Source organism: Nelusetta ayraudi, unplaced genomic scaffold (assembly GCF_046127955.1).
Source record: "Nelusetta ayraudi isolate G7.1 ecotype Tasmania unplaced genomic scaffold, CSIRO-AGI_Nayr_v1 ptg000004l, whole genome shotgun sequence".
NCBI lineage: Eukaryota > Metazoa > Chordata > Actinopteri > Tetraodontiformes > Monacanthidae > Nelusetta > Nelusetta ayraudi.
The window spans coordinates 17,408,343-17,425,000 of NW_027466054.1; the positions used below are offsets into that span (position 1 = coordinate 17,408,343).

The following is a 16,658-nucleotide window of genomic DNA, read 5'->3' on the forward strand; positions in this document are numbered from 1 at the left end:
TTAAACTAATAAACATTTAATACGTAGATAAAATTACTTATATTGATAATAGATATATAAAAGATAAAAAAAAAAAAAAAAAGTCTCTGATGGAAACCGAGCAGTTCCAAGTTTTGTCAAATTTCCTCAAGGAGCATCTGAGAAAAAAAATCTTGATTTTGTAGAACGTCCTTCGTCCGCCTGTCTCAGGATGGAGGGGAAGTCCTGCTCCCTACCAGAGTGGTGTGATTTCCTGATGTGGTGATCTCACGCCGACTCTCCCGCTCTTCTCCCCTCAGTTCCGCCACAAGGTGCGCTTCGAGGGCCTGGAGCTGCCGCCGTCCCGCTCGTCCTCCACCAGCGACTGCCGCTCGCTGTGCCTGCCGCCGCTGGACGGCCCCGACGGCCCCCCGACTCCGGACAGCGTGGACGGAGGCTCAGAGGCCTCGTGGCGCCCGGCCTCCTCCAGCCCCTGCAGCCTGACGGAGGCCCCGGGCATGGGCCTAGGACTGGGCCTGGGGCTTGGCCTGGGACTGGGCCCCAACGTGGTGGTGGGCAGCGGCAGCTGGAGGGAGCAGGCCGAGACCGAGGCCTCCCTCAAGAGGCTGCTGCCCACCCTGGACGCTCTGCTGCAGCAGCTGGACCGCGTGACGGCGGCGGCCGAGGACCTCTACCACGCCGAGAGCCGGCTGGAGCAGGAGCGGCGGGCGAGGAGGCAGAGGGAGGGGGGCGGCCAGGGCCAGGGCGGCGGGGGGGAGGAGGAGGCGGCGTGGAGGGAGCGCAAAAGAAGAAGCGGCAAAGAGCCGAAGCAGAAGGGGAGCAGGAAGGCGAAGAGGAAGGAGCCCGCCAAGGATTGTGGGAACAGCGCCACGGCGGCCGCCGCTCACCTCAGAAAGTCCGTGGCAGCTGCCACCACCAAATCCAGACCAGCGCCGCCTGGACCCGCCCACACCCTTAGCGGCCAATCAGCAGCCAGCGTCCACCCTCCTCCACCATCTGCACCCGAAGACCTGGAGAAACCTGCCAGCGATTCTTCGCCAGTCCTGGATGCTCCTCCCCCCCATCGCACGCCTGCGCTCGGCCCCTCCCACTCCTCCACGCCGGCCCCGCCGCCCGTCACGTGCGACTGGGACCCGCCGCCTTCCTCCAGCCTGTTCAACCACCCGGCTCACACCACCACCATCCCCACACACAAGCGCAAACGCAAGCCGCCGCCCCTCAAGAACAAGGTGCACCCCAACCTGGACCACCACGGCAAGTCCTGAGGGGGAGGGCAATCGAAGGAGAGAGAGTGGGGGCGGGGTGGGGGGGAAAGGGAGGTGGAGCTGCAGGTTTGCTCCCACCCACCCAAAATGGCCCCTCCCCTCCCCCTCTCCCTCTAAAACCCTGGGAGAGGAACTCGAGGGACTCGAAGCACAGAAACAGGAACCAAAGAGGGAGACCGAAAAAAGTAGTTCCAGGGCATTTCAGGTGGAAGGTTACAGTCCAGCTGTGGCAGCGACTCGGTGCCGGTCGCCGCCGTCGCCGCCCACAGCGGCTTCAGTCTGTGGAAAAAACACACACGACATGAAAGCTTTAAGACCCCTCCCAAAGTTTTCCTCACCGGCGCCCCCTGATGGGCAAAACCGGAACCCCAGCGTGGCCCTGGAGGTCCCGCTGGGGGGAGGAGGCGGGGGAGGCGGGGCTGACAGGAGCATACGACGATGCTCGACCGAGTTGTTTTTGTTTATCTCAGAAAATTTGTTTTCAGTGATTTTTGGTTGTCGTTTTTTTTTTTTTTTTTTTTTTCTCGATTCGTCTTCATTTTCGGTCACCATGGGTATGTTATGTGGCGCCCCCCTCTGGAAATAGTTTGTTTTTTGTTCTCTGTAATGGGACCACATGCAGAAACACACACACACACACACACACACACACACACACTTGCTTATAAAGCAACACTGAAGGAACAGGTGCATAACTATGCTGCACCCTGAGGGAGAAGAAAATGCAACAGGCATGTATGCGCACACAAACACACACACACACACACATATTCACACAAACACACTGGTTGCTGGGATCCCAGCGGCCTTCTCTTCAGGGTGCAGATGTGACTTTCCACTGGAGAAGTCACAGGCGGTGTTGAGAAAGTGGAGAAGCAAGTTTGTTTGGTTTTTCAAAATAATTAAAAGCAGAGAAGAAGAAGAAGGTGTTTTTGGACAGACGAGGTTGCGATTAAAGTTGAGGAAGCTGGATTTGCCTTTCACTTTTTACTGGTTATTTACACAAGTTACACCTTAAAGCTATTATGACTCCCAGTTTTAAATGTTTTTCCCCAGTGTGTTGTGATTTAAAGCACTTTTGTTATGATGTACATTGTAATTTTTTTGTTGTTGTTTTTTATTTTGAATGATTTTATTAGGGGCCATGTGGCGGTACAAAATAAGCTTAATCTCTCATCCAATAGTGGACGGTTCTTTTTGTATTTGAATTGTAAAGATTGCCAAAGCTTTTTTTCTTTTTTTTTTTTCCTAATGTTTGGTTTCCACGCGTTCTGTGTTTTGCCCTGCCGAACTGTTGGTTCAGTCATTCGTTTGTTGTTCGTACTTAGCACTTTACTTCCTAACGGAGCTGATATTTTTATTTAACTCTTGTGTGTCGAGTTGTCATCTAATATCTTCATAGCTGCATTACGGAAGAGTCCATATAAGTATTAACAAAGTGTTGAAGCTATAGCGAGGAGTTTGTGTGTTTAAACATGTATCTGCTCCCAGCCGCGTTGTTAGCCAGTCTGTTTTCTATATATATTTTTATATTCTTCAGACAAACAGAGAACCTTCCTGTATCCAGTGGGCAGATCTCAGGGAACCCACCTCATTTCCCAAAAGTTGAACGTCTGAAAACCCCCAGAAATCGGGGCTGCATAGGGATTTTAAATGGTATTGTGTTGTGATTTAAAAAGGGAATGTTTTTCCTAATTCCTCTCACTCCCTGAAAAAACAATCAATCAATCATTTATTTTTTTATGATTTTTTTTAAGAGGAACGTTTCCAGAACCCTTTGAATGTATCTCAAGTACAGCGTTCGCTGGGTAAAAAGCCCGGGGAGAGCGCTTGCATGGAGGAGAAAAATGATTGGACAAACCTTCTTTCAGTCACATCCAAAGGGACCAATCAGACTTTTAACCCAAAGTTTCCCTCGGTAGCTACGGCTTGACGCTGACTGCCCAAGCCTCCAGAGTCCAAGATGGCGGCCCATTCATTTCAATGAACTTGCTCACCCTGCGCATGTCCTGATAAAGATTTTGACTTCCGCATTAATGGGTCAATAGAGCATGCAGAGTAGTGTCACTTTCCATTGTGCCTCTGTAACTCACATGATCTTTTGCCCATGGGATTTCTTTCTTTTTGCTGCAGTACCTCGAGTGGCCACTGGAAAGAAATAGGCCCACCGCCATATTGCCAGTCTGGTATCCAGTTCTTATAATACATCCATGTTCCTGCCACATCAGCTACGTTAGCGAGCTGCTCCGTGTCTGTGTCAGTGTGGCGGTTTGCTATAAACGATTCCCCTCCACCTCCTCCTCCTGCACCATCTTTGCTCTCATTCAATATATGTTCAAAATAAAAAATAAAAAACACTTCCAACACTTCAAAATACATTCATGCTCGTCACTTTAGTCTAAGCAGTCGCTTCTTCTTGTTCATTCTTCATTATGATGCACAGGAAGCAAACTGGTCGCGTCAATTCGAAACAAAGCAAAGAAACGAAACAAATTAGAAAACGAAGCAAAACAACAAAGTGGAATCAGCGTCTGTCCGACGCTGCCGTGCAAGATTACGCAGATGTCGTGTCGCCGCTGTGCTCTTTTAAACGGCTGCAGCTCGAAATCGATGACCAGATTCCTCCCTGACGATGTTAAACTTTACCACAACCACTTCCTCTGACCCCGTGAGAGCTCAGACGTCCTGCTCACATCTGCGTATGTGTATGTGTACACACACGTCTGTATATATTGGTGCTTTTGTGGCTCGTGTGTATATATTTTTGCTTGTCGCAGTATCGGTATTGTGTATTCGCTGCAGTAAAACGGTCGCAGGTCAGGCACTGGTGTCGTAAACTACACCCGACCTAAATGTCTCTGAGTCCAAGTGAAGCGCAGAAGCCAAAACTAACTGTTTGATCAATGACCCACAAGTCTGCCAAAGCCCACCTCCTCTTCCTCCACCTCCTCCGACTGTTCCTCCTCGTCCTCCTTCACTTCCTCTTACTCCGCCACCTCCTCCTCTGTCCTTGTGCTTTTTGTTGTTTGTTGATGTCTTACAATGCATTTTGTTCTTTGTTTCTTTTTGAAAATGGTGCCATAAGTGTGCTTTTTGTCTACTCTCCTCATGTATCGCAACAGTATTTTGCAGTTGTAGCACTTCTGTTTGTTTGTTGTTGTTTTTTTTGTTTAGTTTTTTTTTTGCACTTGACAAAGTCGAATAAAGACGTTTGACAGCTGAACTTTTTCAGTGATGATGACGATGTGTCGGTTGTGACCGATCCGATTCAAAGAGCCGGGCCTTTCAAATCAGACCAAGTCGTTTGATTAAAACCGCACTTAAAGAGACACAACACACACTGATTCTCATAAGAGTTCAAAGCAGTAACTGTTTATGATCTACGTTTGATTTGCTGTCCATCCAGCCATTCTGATTGTCTCAGTTTTTGAGCTTCTCTCCATTTGAAAACCCAGACTTCCTGCACCCAGTCTGGGTTCCATTGGTAGGACGATATTGAGGTGTTTCACCTGCGAGCTATAAAATCACAGAGTGACGCAATTAAATAAATTAACAGATAGAAAATGGGATTTCTTCTTGTGAAAAGGCGTTTATTTCTCTAAATATTTAATTCTTTTCTGCCTGCAGTGCCAGCTCCAGGCACACACGTCTGCAATATATACAGACGTGTGTGTACAACCCCTCCTATCTGGAAAGAAAAATACAATGTGACCAAACCAGCTCACTGACTCTTTACTGTAACTCTAAAATGTTTTTCCATCTTAATGCGGTGGAGCGACGGCGGTGTCCCAGTCACAGCGAAGACTCTGGCCACACAGCACAATCAATCTGCTGACATTTGAGATATTTTACCTTTTAAATTATTTTTTTTCACTACAGCACCTCTTCTTTCTGTATTTTGCATCCCCACTTAAATTTTGGTTGAAGTCAACTGCCATGGATAGCGATCACAAACTCGCTCAAGGAATGTACGTGGGTCCTGCGGTGGGAGTCAACCCGGCTCAGCCCGTCAACCAGCCAGGTAAGACCTCAGTGACCCGCCTCGTCTGCTCGAGTCGCAGTGTAAAACCTTAATAATATTCCTCAGGGTTTTTTTTGGGGGGGGGGTAAATCATTCCCTTTGATTTACTGAAACTCAATTCGTTTATCATGCAGACCTGTGTAAATTCAATTGCTGGTCAGCGCTTTAGCAGGGTTTTTATTTCACATTTTTTTCTTCCTCGGGTGTACATGACAGAATTCGGTGAAGGCTAAACGATTATTTTAGATTTCTTTTTATAATAAAACCAAATTGTGTTCTTCTTTTCCTCAGCTAGACATATATTAACTTTATCCTTTGTCACAAGCTCAGACAGGTCTGAAAGTGTTTTGTTGAGTTTCCAACTCTGACGGTAAATCGATCAATCAATCAATCAATGATTAGGGTTTGGGTCAATCAATAAATCAATGAGTGATTGATTGAGTGAAAGTGACTGTCACTCTGACCTGAAATTCACAGCATTCATTTTCTTCTCCTCATGACTCTTTAGGATTTATGCTTCCTCCTGGAGCCATAGTGTTCCAAGTCCCCTATAACTCTGGGCAGCTTAATCCGCATCCACAAGGCATACCACGGGGTAAGACCCTTAGAAACCTGGACCTCCGGAGCCCAATCTTGCTCACATTTTCTCATCATGAGGTAGAAGGGTTGACTGGACAAGAACAAGTCCAGTTGCCCTGACTCAACCCTTCTACCTGAAGATGACCTGGATGACTGAGAACCTTCACGGACATTTTCTCATCATCGTGTTCTGTCTTTTGTCCACTGTTCCCCCCTTTTCTGAAACAGAAAAACAGCAACAGCTCCCACAGTACCCGGTGGACCCACAGTACCCGGTAAACCCACAGTACCCGGTGGACCCACAGTACCCGGTAAACCCACAGTACCCGGTGGACCCACAGTATCCCGTGAACCCACAGTACCCGGTAAACCCACAGTATCCCGTGAACCCACAGTACCCGGTAAACCCACAGTACCCGGTGGACCCACAGTATCCCGTGAACCCACAGTACCCGGTAAACCCACAGTATCCCGTGAACCCACAGAACCCCGTGAACCCACAGATCTCTGTGATTCCACAGAACCCAGTGCTGCAACCCCAGGATGCTCACCATGCTGCAAGACATGGACACTCACACTGAGTGTCCATGTCTTGCAGCATGGTGACTTTTAACAAGTGTTTTTGATGGGTGATACAGAGTGTCGGGCTCTCTCTGCTGCAGTGAGACAGAATCCAGAGGTGCCAACTGACAATCCAGGGCTTATGGTGTGTCCTTACTGCGAGCGGGTTGTTCTCACCAGAATCAAGCACAAGGTTGGCCCGCTCGTCTGGATGGTTTTTGTTCTTCTTCTTTTTTTCCTCCTGCTGTGAGTATCCTCACACACACACACACACACACAAGTCATACACATCCAAACACCTCAATTGAAGTTGATTGAATACAAAACAACTTTTCTGAGATAACATAAGAGTCCCTCAATGAATTTCAGATGTCTGTGATTGTTGTGACTTCCGTTCTGGAAAAGCTGACGTGTGTTGCCTTTTCTCCCGGTGTTCTCTCCAGTCTCTTTCCACTTTCTCTCATTCCGTTCTTCGTCAAGACCTGCAAGGACGTGGAGCACTCCTGCCCGTACTGCAACCAAGTACTGCACACCCACAAACGTGCGTAAACCAGCGGTTCAACACCAACAAGGTTCACAAGTTGCCAACGACGATGACGCAACACAGAGAAAAGGAGCCTTTTTCTTCAACTGCTTGTTCAAACTGTGAGTGAGTTATACACAATATTGTAACACATTTCTTGAATTCTTGATTGACCCACGTCATGCAGAATGTTAATGAAGTCCATCCTTTACTTTTTCGTTTCAAAGAGTGTGTGCTGAAACATGTACTTCTGTAAATCCGCCATTTGTGATGTCACAAAGGGCACTGACACCTCTTCACAGATTAGTGACCACAACCTGAGCCAAGCTCTGGCCTTGTCCTCTTGTTTTTGTATCCTTCTAAACACTAGGAACTCCAGCTTATCAGTTTCAACAGAAGACTGTTAACAGAGGGCTAATGAATGGTTTGTTTGGTCCAATCTTCCATAGTCAGCTGTTTAAAATGAAGATTGAAAAACAGCAATCCAGTATTTAACCTGAGGAATTGATTCCTCAGATGTTGCTGCTGCTACTGAGACTGTTACTGACCCTCTGTAGGTGAAGGTTGTTTTTCCACCCTGACTGTTTCATGTCTATGCTTCAATTGAGAATTGATGATGATTGCTATGTCATTATTACTATATTAATAAATATACAAGTGAAAACTATGTGTGAAGTCATTTTCATTTTACTTCAGATTTTACCGCACTAAATTTACCCTTTGTTTGTTTATTTTGCTCATGTGTGATGGAAACAAAGCAACATTTTAAATCATCAATTCCTGACGGAAAACTTTGTATCGCTGCTACTGAAAACCCTGTTCGCTGACCCTGAGGACAGGACGTTTGAATAAATTCCCGCACTGTCGTAGACACTAAGGGCCGTTTGTCAGCTGAACAACAATCTGCCCCTGTGCAGCCGAGGGGTGAGGTCCAATTAGGAGTTAGTAGGAGCTTCTGGGTGGGAGGCGGAGCTTGAGCATCAGGGGCCAGTTGTTCAAAGGTAATCTGATTGGATTTTGGTTATCGGATTGGATCAAATGGGTTGTTCAAAAGGATCGTGACGTCGCCCGGTATGGCGCAACCGGGGCCCCACCCTGGAGCCAGGCCCGGGGTTGGGGCTCGCATGCGAGCGCCTGGTGGCCGGGCCTTTGCCCACGGGGCCCGGCCGGGCCCAGCCCGAACGAGCGACGTGGGTCCTACCTCCTGTGGGCTCACCACCCGCAGAGGAAACCGTAGGGCTCGGGTGCAGTGTGGTTCGGGCGGCGGTCGAGGCGGAGGGCCTCGACAGCCCGGGCCTCGGAAGCAGCCTCTGGCTGTAGGGACATGGAATGTCACCTCGCTGTGAGCGGCGGCGGGCTGGTGTGGGCATGCTTATTGCCCCACAGCTTAGCCGTCACATGTTGTAGTTTACCCCGGTGAACGAGAGGGTCGCGTCCCTGCGCCTTCGGGTTGGGGACAGGTCTCTCACTGTCATTTCGGCCTATGGCCCGAATGGCACTGTTGAGTACCCGGCCTTCTTGGAGTCCTTGGGAGGGGTGCTGGATGGTGCTCCGACTGGGGACTCCGTTGTTTTGCTGGGGGACTTTAACGCACATGTAGGCAGCGACAATTTGACCTGGAGAGGCGTGATTGGGAGGAACGACCTCCCCGATCTGAACCCGAACGGTGTTTTGTTGCTGGACTTCTGTGCTAGTCACAGTTTGTCCGTGACGAACACCATGTTCGAGCACAGGGGTGTCCACCGGTGGACTTGGCATCAGGATGCCCTGGGGCGGAGGTCGATGATCGACTTTGTTGTCGTGTCGTCGGACCTCCGTCCCTGTGTCTTGGACACTCGGGTGAAGAGAAGGGCTGAGCTGTCAACTGATCACTGGACACATCTGGTTGAGCCCTTTGTCAGTACGGTCTTCAACTTCCACCTGCGGGAGAGCTTCTCCCAGATCCCGGGGGAGGTCGGAGACATTGAGTCCGAATGGACCATGTTCTCCACCTCTACTGTTAACGCAGCTGCTCGTAGTTGTGGTCGTAAAGTCTCCGGTGCCTGTCGTGGCGGTAACCCCCGAACCCGGTGGTGGACACCGGAAGTAAGGGATGCCGTCAAGCTGAAGAAAGAGTCCTATCGAGCCATGTTGGCTCGTGGGACCCCGGAAGCAGCTGACAGGTACCGGCAGGCCAAGCGTGCTGCAGCTCGGGCGGTAGCGGAGGCAAAAACTCGGGCCTGGGAGGAATTCGGGGAGGCCATGGAGGAGGACTTTCGGTCAGTCTCGAAGAAGTTCTGGCAAACCGTTCGGCGCCTCAGGAGGGGAAAGCAGTTCGCCACCGACGCTGTTTATGGTGCAGGTGGGGAGCTGTTGACTTCGACTGGGGATGTTGTCCGGCGGTGGAAGGAATACTTCGAGGATCTCCTCAATCCTGCCGTCACGTCTTCCGCGGAGGAAGCAGAGGCGGGGGACCGGGGGAGGACTTGTCCATTACCCAAACCGAAGTCACTGAGGCAGTCAGGAAACTCCTTGGTGGCAAGGCCCCGGGGGTGGATGAGATCCGCCCCGAGTACCTCAAGTCTCTGGATGTGCAGGGACTGTTGTGGCTGACACGTCTCTGTAACATCGCGTGGTGGTCGGGGACAGTGCCTCTGGACTGGCAGACTGGGGTGGTGGTTCCTCTTTTTAAAAAGGGGGACCGAAGGGTGTGCTCTAATTACAGAGGGATCACACTCCTCAGCCTCCCCGGTAAAGTCTATTCCAGGGTGCTGGAGAGGAGGATACGGCTGATAGTCGAACCTCGGATTTAGAAGGAACAGTGCGGGTTCCGTCCGGGTCGTGGAACACTGGACCAGCTCCATACTCTCCGCCGGGTGCTCGAGGGTTCATGGGAGTTCGCCCAACCAGTCTACATGTGCTTGGTGGATCTGGAGAAAGCGTTCGACCGTGTCCCTCGACGCATCTTGTGGGAGGTGCTCCAGGAGTATGGGGTCCGGGGCCCTCTGTTAAGGGCCGTGCGGTCCCTGTGTGATCGAAGCAGGAGTCTGGTTCGCATTGCCGGCAGTAAGTCAGACTTGTCCCCAGTGCATGTTGGACTCCGGCAGGGCTGCCCTTTGTCACCGGTTCTGTTCATCATTTTCATGGACAGAATTTCTAGGTGCAGCCAGGGACCGGAGGGAGTCTGGTTCGGGAACCACATGATTGCGTCTCTGCTTTTTGCAGATGATGTGGTCATGTTGGCTTCATCAAGCCAGGACCTCCAGCGTGCGCTGGGGCGGTTTGCAGCCGAGTGTGAAGTGGCTGGGATGAGAATCAGCACCTCCAAGTCCGAGGCCATGGTTCTCGACCGGAAAAAGGTGGTTTGTCCTCTCCGGGTCAGTGGGGAGATCCTGCCTCAGGTGGAGGAGTTCAAGTATCTCGGGGTCTTGTTCACGAGTGAGGGGAGGATGGAGCGTGAGATCGACAGGCGGATCTGTGCAGCGGCTGCAGTGATGCGGTCGCTGTACCAATCTGCCATGGTGAGGAAGGAGCTAAGCCGAAAGGCGAGGCTCTCGATTTACCGGTCGATCTACGTTCCCACCCTCACCTATGGTCACGAGCTTTGGGTAGTGACCGAAAGAACAAGATCGCGAATACAAGCGGCCAAAATGAGTTTCCTCCGCAGGGTGGCCGGGCGTACCCTGAGGGATAGGGTGAGAAGCTCGGCCACCCAGGAGGAGCTCGGAGTAGAGCCGCTGCTCCTCCGCATCGAGAGGGGCCAGCTGAGGTGGCTCGGGCATCTGTTCCGGATGCCTCCTGGACGCCTCCCTGGGCAGGTGTTCCGGGCATGTCCCACCGGGAGGAGGCCTCGGGGAAGACCCAGGACACGCTGGAGGGACTATGTCTGCCGGCTGGCCTGGGAACGCCTTGGTGTCCCACCGGATGAGATGGAGGAGGTGACTGGGGCCAGGGAGGTCTGGGCATCTCTGCTGAGGCTGCTGCCCCCGCGACCCGACCCCGGATAATGCGGCAGAAGAAGAAGAAGAAGGGTTGTTCAAAAGGGAAAGAAGGATTCTGAAATCAGATTAGATCATGTAATACAATCCTAGTTTTAATCTGGATCAAACCTTCAGTTTGTGTTGTTCAAAACATTTCAGAAGGATCTGGATGACTTTGATCCAAAAAAACAGGATTATCTTGATCGTGACAGGAGCAGGATTTCAAGGTGGATATCAGAAAGAAAATGAACCAAAACTTTAAAATTGGTCAAATAATAAATTAACCAATTAAGCCTTTCAGTATAGTAAAGTAAAAATAAAATAAAAAAATAAAAATGATCTTGTCCCTATGAAATAAACCCCCAAACAGAGTTGAATAACACACAAAAATGACATTCAATATTTCTGTCCTTAATCACTGTATATGTGTGTATGTATGTATATATATATTGAATGTGTGTATATATATATACATATATATATATATATATATATATATATATATATATATATATATATATATACTTTATATATATATAAAGTATATATAGATACTTTATGTATATATATATTTATATATATATATATACTGTATATGACTCCATGTTGGCTGTTCTACCTGTTGTTCTTTACATTGCAGGAAGCCCGCATTGTCATATGTTGTTCTATTTAGAGCTCTGGTAATCCGGATTTGGTAATCTTGAAAACTGTGTCTCTAGATCAGGGTGATCCAATTCAATGTTGCTTTGAAAAACCAGCATAAAAGTAAAACGGATTCATTAACTGATCCTGGATAGCAAAAAATAGTATTTCCAAATCCGGATCATTTTGATCCCGATTACATTTTTTGAACAACTGGCCCCAGGAGATAGTAGCTTTCTGAAACAGGAAAGCGAGAAAAAGAAAAGAGAAAAGAAAATTTATAACATAAGGGCGTGTTTACGGTGCCTCGCCTCGCCTCGCCTCGCCTCGCTACGGTACGGTGCGCCTCGGTACGATTGTGTTTTCATTGGCTCTGTGATCACGAGACCGTGGGCGGAGTCGACGCGGTAAAGCGGGACAATGTTTTCGTCAGCGTCATTTCTGTGCGACACACAACAGCGCAGCAATGGACAACCGAGAGGTTGTTTTATACCTGCTGCTCGGTCTGTGGTTGCTTTTTAATAAGAACTTTTCCAAAAAGAAATGCCGGTTGGGTTTTCGCTGTGTTTTTCGCAGAGAGTCGCTCTCACCTTTCATCAGAAAATCTGAGCCAATCAGTGCCCTGCTCGTCACTATGTCACCACTAAACTCGCTTCGTCTCGCTTGGCCCTTCAACGATAGAGGTACCAAAATGGCACCCCCTACAACCGTGTAGTGGCCAGTGCAAACACCCTAACACCCTACCGTGGCGAGGCGAGGCGAGGCGAGGCGAGGCGCTGTAAACACGCCTTAAGTGATGACCTCTTGAGTGAAGAGGGCGCCATCTGGTAATGTGTTGGCGGGATTAGCACCGGTCGAAAAGGTGCTGGCACGATGTTCGGCTGTGAGGGGACCAGGAGCTGCACCTTTGGCCTGAGTTCCTGAGTGTGTGATTTAATTAATGACACAATTATTAATGCCTGGGTCTGAAGGATAATTACACTTCCATTACGAGATGCAGGTGTGAGTTCTTGAGCCCCGCCCTCAGGCTCTGGCTCCGACTCCGACTCCATTTGTTAAAGCCTGGGAACACAGAATAATGATGACAATGTAGATGATGCATTTGTCAGCAAAAATTCCTCAGATGACGGCGGCTGTGCTTGGGTTTATCGGCTGAACGAGTTTTACAGCATTTTGGCCATTTAGCCAAGGCCATTAGACAAGGGCTGGCATTTCGACCGACCAAAAAACAAAAACTTTGCGCTAGTTTGTGAAGGTATGAAAATTAGAGCTCCTTTTTGGATTGTCATTTTTAGTATTTGTACATTGGTCTTCTTTTGGAAATCTTACTGCTGTCCATCTTAATGTGCTGTATTTTGTATCCCATCTGACAATTTTTTTTTTTGTACGTTTCCCTATTATAAAGGTTGTTTTATGTTTTGTTTTTTCTGTAGTGACATGGCTATCGTGGATGTATTTGTGGGAATATTATTGACAAATGTATCGATCAGTGTCTAATAAACTCATGAGGGCTGGACACCAATCGGTGTGTTTGACACTTAAAGCAAAACAGTGTTGGCCACTTTGAAGAGTTTGCTGGGCTGTTCTGTAGTTTGTTCCTTCCTCCCTCTCAAAATTCCACCCTGTTTGGATTCACCTGCAGCTGCTGCAGTGTCTCCGTTAGCAGCAGGAGTATCTTCTTCATGTTTTTCTGGGGATTTTCAAAAGGCACCATACTTTCTGTGACTTGTCTAGTGAGCAACGCCTCCACTCCCGCGGCAACTAGACGGCAACTTTTTTCATGATTTTGTCACAACTGAAAAGATTCTCAAGGTTTTTGAGGTTGGAGGTATCTTGCGTGGATGACACTTGAAATGTGGGCATTCACGCAGACCTCTCAAACACTATTTCCTCTTCTTCTTCTTCTGAGCAAAGCCACCGTGTCCCTTCTCTGGCACGATCCCTCATTCAGCGAGCGCATCTGCAATTTCTCGCCTCAGGCGTTGCGACCTGAGGCTTGGCCTTGCTGCCAAGACACGCCGCAGACACTTGCCGATCATTGGTCGCCTCCTGTGGACGTGACTCTGCGGTGGCGTGTTGCAACTCACCGGCAAAACCTGCAAGCCAACATTGTGGGTTTAGCTTTAGCTACTTTAGCTAAAGAAACGAAAGGCCTCCATGTGCAGGGAAGAAACGTGCTGCCTTTGCTTGACTGACTGCGTGGGGATCATTCTAATTATTAGATATTTGCAGTTTATCTCACTGATGGATGGTGTTATTGATACGCTGGCCGAGGCGCATCTTCAGTGTCATGTTGAGCAGGTTCTTTCTGTTCTGGCCTCCTGTGTCTGTGTGTCTGTCAACTGTGTACATTGCATCATTGTTCCATCGTGCCAGCAGAAGGCTGACATAGCACACATATTCTCTGTCACGTCACGTCATTGACAGACGTTAAAGGGACATTTTATAGGCCTGTGTTTTTTTGTTTTTTGGCAACAATGATTTGAAATTGAAAGAAGTTTACTTTACCAATGTGCTAGAACAATACTATCAATTAGCAAAAACCCCAGAAACAAGAAAGGGACTTTATTATTATTATTATTATTATTATTATTATTATTATTATTATTATTATTATTATTATTATTATTATCATTATTATTATTATTAAAGAATAAGAATAAGAAGAAAAATAATAAGAATAATTAAAAAAAATTAAACTTGCTTTACATTCAGAGAGTTTATGCTGAAACATGAAGTTCTTCCTATCAGCCCCTTGTGATATCACAGAGGGCAATGGTCCTTCTACCCACCCAGGATAGTGTAACAAACCCATTCAGGTCTTCTGGCTGAACCTTTTAGTCGCTTCTTCATCGTAGCTTTGGATTCTGAAGAATAAAAAAAAAATGCAAGACTGGAGGAAACCTGCTGGATTCTGAGGCGCCGGGACAATATCGGGAGATTTGTCATGATTGATGCAGTAGAGCCCTCTTCTGGCACTTTTACGCCATCACAGCATGTTTAAAACATCCGTCCATCAACTTCCTGTGACCGCCTCCACTCGCCTCCTGCAGTCAGAGCCACCGGAGTGCTGGTCCCTCACCCAGCTGTCTGCCCAGGGTGGAGGCGGGGCTGCAACCCAATTCAAAGCAAACAACCATCCACACTAACAGTAACACACTAAATGTTTCTGGTCAGTCTGATTTGCGTGTGTTTGAAGGAAGCTCGGGCTTATAAAAATGACACTGCTGCTAGTCGTCATAGTCAGGCCACAGAGTATAATAACAATCCTTATTTTTTCTTACCACAAAAGTAAGCAGCGTTTAAAATTAACAAATCATTAAAAAAAAAAACAACAACAACAACAACGCTGATACCGAATATAGAATAAGCAATGTCAAGAATCATTTAAAGAAGACATAAAGTGTTCAAGAACAATCTCAGCTATGAAAATAAAATCAGTGTCTCCTGGATGAGAAGCAGCCTGTGTGCTGTTGTACATGTGAACTGCAATTGATTTAAATTTTAATCTGTAAAATGGGCTTAGTGTAACACTCAACACACACACACACACAAACACACACACACACACACACACACACACACACACACACACACTTTCACCCCAGAAAGACGCAAGAGCCTCTTCACCATCGTCACTGTCGCCACAGTGCACTCCCAAGAGTGTAAACATTCAGCTAATCCATCAGTGGTCAAAGAGGAAAATCCACCTGCTTGAGTGGCAGCTGTATCTGAATACAAGCTCCTCCTGAGTTTGAATTCAGATCCAGTAGTTCAATCAGGGGAAGTAGGGAAACAGGTTTCAACTGTTCTCCGCCTGTCTGACTGCTTCCCAGCATGGCAAGACATAGAAGGATTGTATCTTTGACCCTTGGCCCATTCTTTGCGAGATGCTAAAAATGAAGTTATCATTATTTGTTTCTTTTTGTGTGTTTTTCAAACCTCGTGTGTGTCGTGGCCTTTTCTTTTTCTTTTTATTCTCCAGAGCCAAAGATATCAAAGATTTCCTTATCTGCTCACAACAACCTACGGAAGACTGGACACAAATTCAGAAGCACTTTTAAGCAACAAAGGCGACAAAGGCTGACAAGGAATGCAATCAAGCGGTGAGTCAAAGCTTCAGCAATGCGAGCGGGAAGAGGTCGCCGCACAACTTTGCTCCTCCCACTGCTAGAAAACATCACCTGGCCAGTGTTTGTCCGCACTCCATCTCAGGCACTCAGAGGGAAACGGCGACACTCCCACGGCAAGGTAGGACCTGCTTGTCATACATACCAAGAGTCAGGGTGAGGCTCTTTATCATTATTATTGTTATTCATTTAATTTAGCCGACTCTGAAGAGTCTCACTCTGTTGAAATGGGCTTTCAAGCCCCCCCCGCCCCCTTTGCTTGGCTCCTACAGCACAGGTAAGTAGCAAAGTAGTTCCGTTCCCTACGTGCTTTTTTAGCGAGCCATGAAAACAGGTCAGGTGACATCGGCCACCTGTTTCACCTGCACAGGTGAGAATTGTTGACTCACAACATGGCCATCCGCTCCAGAAGCGCTTACATAGTGACTGCTTTCAAACATTACTGACTTTCTTCTATTAAGAAATCCATATTCAGTGTGAAAGCCCGGCATGATACGAAAAAAAACAACTTGTTGAGTCCCATCGGAACCCGACTGAGCGCCTCTGTGTGGATAAACCGGGCTTTGCCGAGTTTGTACTTTTTGTTTTAAAACATAAATATTATTATCAAAATCCCAAGTGATTTGCCACCAGTCGACGCCCTGTGAGGACAATTTCAACACAGCCGGAAACTGTCACTCGTTTGATACACAGTCGGCTCATACTTACAGACCCAGTGCGCAACGCTCACAAGGCTTGGCTTGGAAATCAATGTCTGGTTCGAAGTTGGAAGAAACTTGCTCGGAAGTTGGGATGCACTGATGCCGACGCCAGTATCAGGTATCGTAACCGATACTGGTTGAGTATTCTACTCATACTTGTAAAATACATACTCATACCACAGCGCTGATACCAGATTTATTAAGTAACATGTAACATGTAATGGCCAAATCAAATACTCAGCATTGGTATTGGAGAGTACTGAAATGTAAGTACGCGTACTCTACTTAATCTGTCCGT

The 16,658-nt window shown here is 47.9% G+C and overlaps 3 protein-coding genes across 7 annotated transcripts in view; all 3 read left to right on the forward strand.

Moving 5' to 3' along the window:
- pkd1a (polycystic kidney disease 1a) overlaps positions 1-4,467 on the forward strand; it is a 62,683-nt gene extending 58,216 nt beyond the window's left edge. For all 5 annotated transcript variants that reach the window (XM_076039707.1, XM_076039726.1, XM_076039742.1 and 2 more), the window contains one exon: positions 279-4,467. In XM_076039707.1, the coding sequence (XP_075895822.1) occupies positions 279-1,244 (966 nt within the window). In that variant the 3' untranslated portion in view covers positions 1,245-4,467. The remainder of the gene's footprint in view (positions 1-278) is intronic.
- Positions 4,468-5,180: 713 nt separating this feature from the next.
- Positions 5,181-12,138, forward strand: LOC142897985 (uncharacterized). The gene is made up of 7 exons (XM_076040678.1): positions 5,181-5,265; positions 6,073-6,274; positions 6,366-6,446; positions 6,849-6,927; positions 8,774-8,959; positions 9,883-10,845; positions 12,106-12,138. Exons 1-7 carry the CDS (start codon positions 5,181-5,183, stop codon positions 12,136-12,138), a joined length of 1,629 nt encoding a protein of 542 aa, XP_075896793.1.
- A 4,306-nt stretch (positions 12,139-16,444) lies between these two features.
- The window catches only part of LOC142897449 (lipopolysaccharide-induced tumor necrosis factor-alpha factor homolog), a 3,354-nt gene continuing 3,140 nt past the window's right edge, over positions 16,445-16,658 (forward strand). Inside the window, exon 1 of the mRNA XM_076039807.1 lies at positions 16,445-16,478. Within this exon, the coding sequence (XP_075895922.1) occupies positions 16,460-16,478 (19 nt within the window). The 5' untranslated portion in view covers positions 16,445-16,459. The remainder of the gene's footprint in view (positions 16,479-16,658) is intronic.

Coding starts and splice junctions, on each gene's coding strand:
- LOC142897985 (XM_076040678.1), top strand. CDS start 5,181: ATGGATAGCGATCACAAACTCGCTCAAGGAATGTACGTGGGTCCTGCG. Junction 8,960..9,882: donor CTCGTAGTTGTGGTCGTAAA/GTCTCCGGTGCC, acceptor ATCTTGTGGGAG/GTGCTCCAGGAGTATGGGGT. Junction 10,846..12,105: donor CACCGGATGAGATGGAGGAG/GTGACTGGGGCC, acceptor TGTTTTTCGCAG/AGAGTCGCTCTCACCTTTCA.